Source organism: Rhinopithecus bieti, unplaced genomic scaffold, assembly GCF_001698545.2.
Source record: "Rhinopithecus bieti isolate Rb0 unplaced genomic scaffold, ASM169854v2 scaffold_3858, whole genome shotgun sequence".
NCBI lineage: Eukaryota > Metazoa > Chordata > Mammalia > Primates > Cercopithecidae > Rhinopithecus > Rhinopithecus bieti.
Genome location: NW_016804227.1, coordinates 282,782 through 294,133, shown reverse-complemented (window position 1 = coordinate 294,133; position 11,352 = coordinate 282,782). Strand labels below are relative to the sequence as shown.

At 55.3% G+C, this 11,352-nt stretch overlaps 1 protein-coding gene across 1 annotated transcript in view; it reads right to left on the bottom strand.

Moving 5' to 3' along the window:
- Positions 1 to 6,743, bottom strand: part of LIMK1 (LIM domain kinase 1) — a 37,234-nt gene extending 30,491 nt beyond the window's left edge. Inside the window, exons 1-2 of the mRNA XM_017867334.1 lie at positions 6,487 to 6,743; positions 4,688 to 4,784 (exon numbers count right to left, since the gene is read on the bottom strand). Of these exons, the coding sequence (XP_017722823.1) occupies positions 4,688 to 4,784; positions 6,487 to 6,499 (110 nt within the window). The 5' untranslated portion in view covers positions 6,500 to 6,743. The remainder of the gene's footprint in view (positions 1 to 4,687; positions 4,785 to 6,486) is intronic.
- Between the last annotated feature and the right edge of the window lie 4,609 nt (positions 6,744 to 11,352).

Here is an 11,352-nt window from a genome sequence, read left to right as displayed (position 1 = left end):
GAGTAGCTGGGACTACAGGCGCCCGCCTCGTCGCCCGGCTAATTTTTTGTATTTTTTAGTAGAGACAGGGTTTCACCGTATTAGCCAGGATGGTCTCGATCTCCTGACCTCGTGATCCGCCCGTCTCGGCCTCCCAAAGTGCTGGGATTACAGGCGCCCACCACCGCGCCCGGCCATTTTTGTATTTTTAGTAGAGATGGGGTTTTACCATGTTGGCCAGGCTGGTCTCAAACTCCTGACTTCAGGTGATCTGCCCACCTTGGCCTCCCAAAGTGCTGGGATTACAGGTGTGAGCCACCGCACCCGGCCTCTTTCTTGTGTTTCACCACACCAGGGACAGCCCACACACGCCTCTTCCTTACTGCCCCAACCTGGGGCCTCACCCCTCTCCTGGTGAGTGATTCGGGGTAGGCCACTCCAAAGCCAGGTATATCCATCCTGTATCACAGCCTCCCTCCTGTGGTTTCTGTGGCTATCTACTCTTGACCCTCTCTCCATCACCCAAGACTCCATCTCCTCACTCACCGCAGACACAGGGGTCCCCAAGTTCTTCCCTTCGTTCCTCTTGGCCCCATCACAAATCCCATTCACTATATCAGGGCCAGCTCTCAGGGGGCCATTTTTTCTGGCTTTCCTACCTCCAACTGGACTTAGGCTCCCACGGCTAGCTCTGGGCAGGGCACAGCCACCCTGGATAGCCCATGTCCCCTCCAGCTCAACACAGATGAACATGTCTCCTCCCCAACCAGACCCCCAACTCCACCAGAGTCAAAAACCACCACCTTCCCAGTACCCAGGTTGGAAAACCAGACAGCTTCAGGTTCCACCCTGCCATTCACCAGTGCTCATGCCCTCCCGGAAGCCCCAGCCTTTTCTTTCCTTCCTTCCCTCCCTTCCTTCCTCCCTCCCTTCCCTCCCTTCCCTTCTTTCTTTCCTTCCTTCCTTCCCTTCTTTTTTTCCTTCTTTCCTTCTCTTCTTTCCTTCTTTCTTCCCTTCCTTCCTTCCCTTCCTTCTTTCCTTCTTTCTTCGGTTTTTTGAGACAGGATCTCACTCTGTCATCTAGGCTGGAGTGCAGTGGTGTTATCATAGTTCACTGCAACCTCCACCTCCCAGGCTCAAGCAACCTTCCCATGTCAGCCCTGCTGAGTAGCTGGGACTACAGGCACTACCACCACGCTCAGCTAATTTTTTTGTAGAGACGAGGTTTCGCTATGTTGCCCAGGCTGGTCTCGAACTCCTGAGCTCAAGCGATTCACCCACCTCCGCCTCCCAAAGGGCTGGGATTATAGGCATGCGCCACCGTCAGTCCCTGCCTTTCCTACTCTGCGGCGATGTGGAGTGAGGTTTGAGTCCCAGCTCTAGATGTTACAACCTTCAGTGAGGCACTTGACTTCACAGAATTTGTTTCTCCCATGCAAACTGGGCACATACGGTAAAGTTATGAAGATTTAATAAATTACCATGAAGAATGCTCAATGCATGATAGCCAATATGACAAATACTCACCAAAAACTGTCCCTTCTGCCTGAAATTCTCTCCATCCTCAGTCACTGTCCCAGGTCAGGTCCTATGAGCTCGGACCCTTGAGTTACTGGGACAGTCCCTTCCCTGCCTAGATACCACCACCAGCCCACTGGGATGGCATTCTTCAACAGCATGTCACCCCAGTCCCTCCCTGGCTTTCTGCTGGCTCTCTTCTGACTTTTTTTTTTTTTTTTGAGATGGAGTCTTGCTCTGTCCCCCAGGCTGGAGTGTAGTGACGTGATCTCAGCTCACTGCAGCCTCCACCTCCCAGGTTCAAGTGATTCTCCTTCCTTAGCCTCCAGAGTAGCTGGGATTACAGTCATGTGCCACCATGCCCGGCTAATTTTTGAATTTTTAGTAGAGGTAGGGTTTCACCATGTTGGCCAGGCTGGTCTTGAACTCCTGGTTCTCAAGTGATCCGCCCGCCTCGGCCTCCCAAAGTGCTGGGATTATGGGGGTGAGCCACCGCGCCTGTCCTGACTTCTGAAGCTCCTTATCTTGGCATTCAAGGCCCTTCACGAATCGGTCTCAAGTTTGTTTCTTGTTGAATCCCTTGACTTATTCTGTTCCTTCCAAGTGAACTGTTCCTGTTCCCTCAGCAGTCCGAACCATCCCACCTCTGTGCTGATGGTTTTTTCTGCCTGTTGAGAGCCCTCTTGCCCCCCGAAGGCCTCCTTCTGAGCACCTGATGCAGAACCCCAGGGTATGCTGTCTGTCTCCTTTCAGCCACACCACTAAGTGTGTTCATTTCACTCACCGGCTGTGTGACTTTCATCAAGAGAATTAACCTCTCTATGTCCCAATTTTCTCTCTGGCAAAACAAAGACAGCACTAATATCTAACTATGCAAAGTGCTTAGAACAAGGATTGTCCCTTACTGAATGTTAGAAAACGTTAGACATTACACCTAAAAAAGGAAAACCAGGCTGGGCACGGGGGCTCACGCTTGTAATCCCAGCACTTTGGGAGGCCGAGTCGGGAGGATCGCTTGAATCTAGGAGTTGGAGTTGGAGGCTGCAGTGGGCTATGATCTCGCCACTGCACTCCAGCCTGGGTAACATGCAACACCCTGTCTCTAATAAAAAAAAAAAGAAGAAGAGAAAAAACAAAGAAACAAACTGAGGCCGGGCGCAGTGGCTCACGCCTGTAATCCCAGCATTTTGCGGGGCTGAGGTGGGCAGATCACTTGAGGTCAGGAGTTTGAGACCAGCCTGGCCAACATGGCGAAACCCCGTCTGTACTGAAAATACAAAAATTAGCCAGGTGTAGTGGTGCACGCCTGTAATTCCAGCTACTTGGGAGGCTGAGGCAGGAGAATCACTTGAACCTGGGAAGTGGAAGTTGCAATGAGCCGAGATCGCGCCATTGCTCTCCAGCCTGGGCAACACAGCAAGACTGTCTTAAAACAATAAACCAAGGCAGAAGCCTAAAATAAAGTCCTGATGCTGGATGTCTTGACCCCTACTGGGCATCCCAGCTTCACCTTCTACCCTTTTATGGAGTTTTCTCCCCTGAACCTTGCCGTTTGGTGACTGTGCCTATAATTCTTTCCCACTCCATTTGTTTTTCTTTCTTTCTTTTTTAAAATTGAGACGGAGTCTCACTCTGTTGCCTAGGCTAGAGTGCAGTGGCGTGATCATGGCTCACTGCAGCCTCCACGTCCCGGGCTCAAGTAATCCTGCCATCGCAGCCTCTTAAGTAGCTGGGACTACAGGCGTGCGCTACCATGCCCGGCTAATTTTTTGCATTTTTGGTGGAGACGGGGTGTTGCCATATTGCCCAGGCTGGTCTCGAACTCCTGAACTCAAGTGATCTGCCCGCCTCAGCCTCCCAAAGTGTGGGATTATAGGTGTGATCCACCATGCCCCTTCTCCACTCTACTTTTCTACCCAGGAAATCTCACATCCTTTGAGATCCCTGCTCTGGCCCTACAGCCAACTCTAAGGCAGGTAGACTCCTGCCCCTGGTTTCTCAGGATGGTCCTACTGGTGACCTTCAGGTCCTCATGTACTCTTTGTCCTCCGCCACAACCCTGACCCTACTTTCTTCCTACATGTGGGTGTGTGTCTGGAGGCTGGAGCTGGTGTGACCGGGTTATGCATCTTTGCAAGCAGCCTGGAAGACACTGAAGGTGGCTCGGTTTCCCTCAAGGCCTGGTTTGTCTTCCCTCCCTGCAAGAGCATGAGCAACCAGAAGGCAAGGGGGACATTCCTTCCAACTCTTCCCCCTGTCTGGGTGCCAGCAGGGGGCTGAATTGCAGGTGTTGGCTCAATTGGAGGCCTCTCCTATCCTCTCGAAGATTTAGATCTCAGAGATCTAAGATGACATCAGATGCCAGGGCGGTAGCTCATGCCTGTAATCCCAGCACTTCGGGAGGCTGAGGCAGGAGGACTGCTTGAGGGCAGGAGTTCAAGACCAGCCTGGGTCTCAAGAGTGAGACACTGTCTTTACAAAAAATTTAAAACATTTGCTGAGCATCGTGGTGTCTACCTATAATCCCAGCTACTCGGGAGGCTGAAGTGGGAGGATCACTTGAGCCCAGGAGATGGAGGCTGCATTGAGCCGAGATGGCACCACTGCACTCCAGCCTCGGCAACAGAGCAAGATCGTTTCGAAAAAAGAAAAATACATAAAATAAGGCCAGGAGCGGTGGTTTATAAGGCCAGGAGCGGTGGTTTACGCCTGTAATCCCAGCATTTTGGGAGGCCGGGGTGGGAAGATCACTTGAGGTCAGAAGTTTGAGACCAGCCTGGCCAACATGGCAAAACCCCGTCTCTATTAAAAATACAAAAATTAGCTGGGCATGGTGGCACACACCTGTAATCCCAGTTATTCCAGAAGCTGACACAGGAGAACTGCTTGAGCCCAGGAGGCAGACGTTGCAATGAGCCAAGATTGTGCCACTGCACTCCAGCCTAGGTGACACAGCGAGACTCCGTTTCAAAAAGAAAAAAAAAAATAGATAAATAAAATGACAACAGGAAGGCCTACAGGGATCTTCTGGTCAAAACACCTCACGTCATAAATGGTAAACTGAGGCCACGAAGTCACAATGGGGGACGGCACCAGGAGGCATACCCCAGCCTCCTCCATTCCTTGACCAGCCTGTCCTCTCTGGCAGGCCTTGCTTAGGGCAACGCAGGCCCTGGGCACCCCACCCTACCTGAAGCAGTCTGCGTGCCAGTCCGCGTTCAGGGCCTGGAGGTACTGGCCATCATAGATCCTCTGGCCGCAGCTTGCACACACGGGCAACTCGCTTCCTGCAGGGGTGGGAGGGGAGTTGGGAAGCGTTCTCAGGAGGTGTGCTCTGGTGCAGGCCCAGGCTGCCCTGCCCACCCCACATGTACCTACACCTGCACCAATCCTCATACACTGCACCCATGCAGCACCCAGGCAGGGCAGTCACTGTGCCAAACAGGAGAAGAAAGGGTGCTTGGCCTGTCTTACTGAGATACTGACTAGGCTGCCAAACCTCTTTGGCCCTGTTTCCCTATGTATCAGCCTAGGAGGAGGATCAGGTCCACCTCCCGCTATAGCAGTGGGTCTGGCAAGGTAAATGGGGAGAAAGGAAGCAGTGGCTTTAGGGATAAGGCAGTGGGGGACATTCCTATCACAGCCTCCTTTCCTCCCTCGCCTGCCCAGGAAGAAGTACTAAGATGGGGCCTTCAAAGGCAGGCACTGGACAGGGCTGGATTAGTGCATTCTGGGCTGAAGCCACCTGGGAGGTCAAGGGCAGGAAGCCTGGAGGTGCCAGCCCTAACAGACCCTTGGCAATGAATTCCCTGGCTTGGCGAAGGAAAGGGGCTGCAGAGCTGGGTACTCCCAGACACCTGTCCTAGGGAGGCCTGGCACCTCCTCTAGCCAGCCACAGGCATGCTTAGTCATCCCTGGGGCCTGGCACCCTTGGAGCTGGTGGGCCCTGGAAAATGCCCCAGGTCTGCTCCTCCCCACTGTACAGAAGGGGAGACTGAGCCCCAGAGATGGCATGGCTTGCCCAGTCACATAGCTAGATCTCAAGGCCACAACGGCCTGCCCCTCCATGAAGATGCAGGGACCTTAGGTAGGTAGGGGCTACAGGAACGTGGGCCCCTACCCCAATCAGGCCTGGGAAGGGTTGGTGGCAGGGGGAGGTGCCGAGTCAGGCCCTGCCTTGGGGCCAGGTGGATCTATGTGACAGGTCAGCGAAGGAGAACCAAGGAGGGTCCCCCAGACCCTGTCCTAGGCTGGGGAAGTCTTGGGGGAGTCCTTGAACCCTAACTGCAGTACAGTACTGCGCCTTGGGCCCCAGTGAGGGAGAAGGGGCTAAAGAGGAGGTTAGGATGAGTCATGCTCCCAGCCAAGACTGACGGCAGGCACCGGGTTTGGGGCACGGGGAGGGAGAGTGGATGAGGGTCCCGCAGTACACGGCCTTCGGCTCCCTGGACGCCTTTCTCCGTTCTACCCATCTGGCCCCCAATCACCGACACTGGGCGGGGGGCAACTACCCGATTTCCAAATGTACAGAAGGGGAAACTGAGGCCCAGGGAGTCGGCGCCTGGCTCAAGGTCACAGAGCCGGGCAGGCACCGGGCGGCCACTGGGACCCAGGGCTGCGGCTTCCCCGGCCGCTCTTTCTTCCGAGACTGGATAAAGGGTGGCCCCAGGGCGAGGCCCGGGTGGTGGACAGAGCACGCGGATGGAGGCCGGCGCGGGGCTGGCAGTGCCTGGGAGTCCTTCGCGAGGGGGAGCAGGGGGAGGAAAAGGGTCCAGGGGTTCCCAGACCCGCGGGAGGACAGCTCGCCGGGGCCGGGGAGGGGATCCCGGGCGGGAGGGGACAGGGAGGGGCCTGCGGGCTTCGGAAGGACGAGCTCATCCCGGAGGAGGCAGGGGCGCGGTCTCCTGGCAGCCCCGGCCCCCTCCCATGCCCCGGGCTGCCCCGGGCACCCCCCCAGGCCCTCGCCCCACACCCCGCGGCGCCGCGCACCTTCCTCTCCCATACGTTCTTCCTCCAGGTGCAACAAAGTAGGGCGTCAACCTCATGCAGCTCGACGGCGGCCCGGCGGGCTGGGGGCTTGGGGCGGGCGGGCCCGCAAGCCGCCCGCCGCGGCCCGGGAGGCGGGGGCGAGGGCGCGGGCGGCCGGGCCGGGCGGCGCTCTCGGACACCGCGGGGGAACCGGCTCGGTTGGCCGCGGGCGTCCGCTTGGGGAGCGAGCAGGAGGGGCGGACGCGAGGCGGGGCCTGCGAGCTGCGGCAGGCGGGGCGGGGCGCGGGCGGCCGCGGTGGGAACAGCCCTGCGCGGCCGCCCCTACCAGAAAACCCCGCCCCCACACCCAAGGACACGCCTCTAGAGGCCACGCCCCCGCTGCGGCCCGGCCAGGGGCGCAGCGAGCCTGCGCGCCCCGCCCCTCCCCGCCCCTTTCCGCTTTCATTCATTCATCTTTCTCCGAGCGACAGCTCTCGACTGGGAGCTGCGAGGCCCATCTGCCTCGCAGAGCCGCGCGCTCTGCTGGGGCAGCCCAGAAGGATGTGGGAGCCTAGAGAAGGGGCCTCCGTTTCCCCGCGGGAGGCCCCCACGGACGCAAACCAGCTGCAGCCAGGAAGCCGGACCAGAGCTGGAAGAGGCCCTGTGCCCCGCCAGGACACTGGTGGTCGCCTTGGGGAGGGGAGGGAGGCGGGCAGGGTTTTGTCCCTCTCTCTGAGGCCTGCATTGAGGCCAGGCTGGGCCCTGGGAAGGTGATGGTCTGCGTCTCAGGCCTCGCGAATGAGCAGCCTCGGAGAAAGGAGCGAGCCCCTGCCAGGCGGTGACAGGTGTACTCTTCTCAGTGCTGGTTACCTGGAGCTGGGGCTGCCCTGCCCAGGGTCCTGGAGGGGGCACGGGTTTGGGCTGAGTCAAGCGGCCAAAGGAATTGGGTGGTCCAGTCCAGCACTGATGTTGGAACACCCTGCCTAGAAGTGGACAATTCTAGAATGCTGGACATGGGCAGGAGCAACCCTGTCCCCCCTAGGTCCACCTCCCACGTCATCCCACTGCCCAGGAAGCAGTGACCGGAGTGGAGCCGCGTGCCCACGTGAACCCAGTGAACAAGAGGCAGCGCTAGCCCAACTCCAACTCTAGCCATCATGTTTGTGGGGACAAGTCTAGGCAGGTCTGCAAAGTGGGGGGCACTCACCCCGGGTGCAAAACAATTACGTGGGGAGGGAAGAAAATAATAGATTTTTCTTTTTTTTTTTTTTGACGCGGTCTCGCTCTGTCTCGCCTAGGCTGGAGTGCAGTGGCGCGATCTCGGCTCACCGCAGCCTCCACCTCGCAGGTTCAAGCAATTCTCCCACCTCAGCCTCCCGAGCAGCTGAGATTACAGGCGTGCACCACCATGCCCGGCTAATTTTTGTATTTTTGGTAGAGATGGGGTTTCACCGTGTTGGCCAGGCTGGTCCCAAACTCCTGACCTCAGGTGATCCACCCTCCTCAGCTTCCCAAAGTGCTGGGATTACAGGTGTGAGCCACCACGCCTGGCCAGAATTTTAAATTTCTCATTAGAAAGAAGACTGGGCACAGTGGCTCACAACTACAATCCCAGCACTTTGGGAGGCCAAGGTGGGAGGATCACCTGAGGCCAGGAATTGGAGATCAACTTAGGCAACAAAGTGAAACCCTGTCTCTTCTAACTTTTTTTTTTTGATTAGCCAGGCATGGTGGCTCATGCCTGTAGTTCCAGCCACTTGGGAGGCTGAGGTGGGAGGATGCTTGACCTCAGGAGGTTGAGGCTGCAGTGAGCTATGATTGCACCGCTGCACTGTAGCCTGGGTGACAGAGTGAGACCCTGTCAAAAAAGATAGGGAGGGAAAAGGAAGGGAAGGAAAGAGAGGCGAATGAGAGGCTTGTAACTTGGCTGTAGGGCGCATACCAGGCAGGACCCTGGCTGGAAACAGAAAGTGCCACTTACTGGGGCTAACTGGAGAGAGTCTGATAAAGGGGATGTTTACCATGCACGGGGGAGGGGAGTTAAAGGAGATCAGTAAGGACTGGCACATTTGGAGGGGTGGCAGCAGTTACCAGCCCAGGGTGAGGGGGCATGGAGGGGGTCCCTGGAGGAGAGGCCTGCCTGAGAGGAGCTGTGTAAGAGGGTCCCCAGTTTTGGGGGACTCATGGGGAAGAGGACCCTGATCTGACTGCCGTGTCCTTCTTATTCTTTCATTGCCTCCCGTTAACCAATCCTGTCTGGATGCAGCAGGCAGGGCTGTGTGACTGCTGTGCCCACAGTGCAGGGTGGGGAAGTGCACAGTGGCCTGGAGGGGCTGTGAGCCTGAGCCAGCTTGGTTGAGTGATGTTATCTGGTTTTGACTAAATTAACCCTCACAGAATGGACTCATAGCTGAAAACAATTCCTGCAAATAAAGCACAGATTGTGCCTGGCACGGCGGCTCATGCCTGTAATCCCAGCACTTTGAGAGGCCGAGGCTGGCAGATCACAAGGTCAGGAGATCGAGACCATCCTGGCCAACACGGTGAAACCCCGTCTCTACTAAAAATACAAAAATTAGCTGGGCATGGTGGTGCATGCCTGTAATCCCAGCTACTCAGGAAGCTGAGGCAGGAAAATCACTGGAACCAGGGAGTCGGAGGTTGCAGTGAGCCAAGATTGCACCACCACACTCCAGCCTGGTGACAGAGCAAGACTCCATCTCAAAAAAAAAAAGAAAAAGAAAAAAAAAAAAAAGAAAGCACAGATTGAAGATGATGCAAACTGGGTGCAGTGGCTCACACCTGTAATCCCAGCACTTTGGGAGGCTGAACTGGGAGGATCGCTTGAGGTCAGGAGTTCAAGACCAGCCTGGGCAACATAGTGAGACCCCCCCCCCACATCTCTATGGAAAAAATTTTTTTCTGGGTGTGGTGGTGTGCACCTGTAGTCACAGCTACTCAGGAGGCTGAGGCGGGAGGATCACTTGAGTCCAGGATTTGGAGGCTCTATTGAGCTCTGATCGTGCCACTGTACAGCCTGTCTCAAACAAACAAACAAACAACAACAAAAGAAGATGCTAACGCATCCAGATGAGTGAAAAGATGGAGCTGTCACTTCCACACCCTGTAGGAGCTCCTTGTCAGCCACAGTTCCAGATGAAACATCAGATCTGACATATTCAGTCATATTGCTCATGCAAGATATTTTTTTGCTGAAAGCAAAAGGATTTTGCTTTTATTTTATTTATTTATTTATTTTGAGATGGAGTTTTGCTCTTGTTGCCCAGGCTGGAGTGCAGTGGCATGATCCCAGCTCACTGTAACCTCTGCCTCCTGGGTTCAAGCAATTCTCCTGCCTCAGCCTCCCAAGTAGCTGGGATTACAGGCATGCACCACCATGCCTGGCTAATTTTTTGTATTTTTAGTAGAGATGGGGTTTCACCAGGTTGGCCAGACTGGTCTCGAACTCCTGACCTCAGGTGATCCACCCGCCTTGGCCTCCCAAAGTGCTGGGATTATAGATGTGAGCCACCTTGCCTGGCTGCAGAAAGGATTTTTGTACTTTTTTTTTGTTTGAAGAGAGAGAGGGTCTCAGTCTGTCATGCAGGGTGGCATGCAGTGGCACTATCGTAGCTCACTGCAGCCTCGAACTCCTGAGCTCAAGTGATCCTCCCACCTCAGCCGTCTGGGTAGGCGTGACCACAGGCACACAGTACCACGTCTGGCTAATTTTTATCTTCTGTAGAGATGGGGGTCTTACCATGTTGCCCAGGCTAGTCTCGAACTCCTGTGCCCAATTGATCCTTTCCATTTTGTGTTCCCAAAGTGCTGGGATTATAGGCGTGAGCCACAGAGCCCAGCCTGATAAAAGTTTTTTGTTTTGTTTTTGTTTTTTTGAGATGGTGTCTCGCTCTGTTGCACAGGCTGGAGTGCAATAGTGCTATCTTGGCCCACTGCAACCTTCGCCTCCCGGGTTCCAGTGATTCTCCTGCCTCAGCCTCCCGAGTAGGTGGGATTACAGGCGCCCACCACCACGCCTGGCTAATTTTTGTATTTTTAGTAGAGACAGGGTTTCATCATTGGCCAGGCTGGTCTTGAACTCTTGACCTCAAGTGATCGTCCCACCTCGGCCTCTTAAAGTACTGGGATTACAGGCATGAGCCACTGTGCCCGGCCAATGAAAGTTTTGTATATGAGGAGTTGAGCGCCCCATGGGGAATGGCTCACTCACTCCAGAAGTTGGAATTGTCCAGTTTCAAATTTGTGCCTGACTGGACACAAGCCAGTGACAAGCAGGAGGCTCCTTGGGGACATTGCCATAATGTGAGCCCAAGGCTGTTGCTGAAGGCAGGGCCAGAGCCAAAGCTGTCCTAGCATGCAAAGCGGGCTGGCATCATGGGGTCCCTGCTATCAGACTCTGCCTGCTCACTTCTCACCCACTCTGGGTGACCTCACTTAGATGCATGGCTTGGTGACTCCTCCGACCTCTCCTCGAACTGCAGACACAAGAACCCAAATGTGTATTTGGGATCTCCATTTGGATGGCAAACAGGACCTCATACTTAGCATGTCCAGGTCAGAGCTCATCATTTGTGCCCGGATGGTTCCTCCCCAGGTGTTTCTTATCTCAGTAAATGACAGCACTGTCATCCAGTAATTTAGGCTAAACTCATGGGCTTTTTTTTTTTTTTGAGACAAGATCTCTCTCTATCACTCAGGCTGGTGGGCAGTGGCACGTTCAAAGCTCACCGCAGCCTTGACCTCCCAGGCTCAAGCGATCCTCCCATCTCAGCCTCTCTAGCTGCTGGAACTACAGGTGCGCAGTATGGCATGACTGCTCCCATTTCCTGATTCCCTGCCTCTGATCCATTGGCAAATCTTATTGGC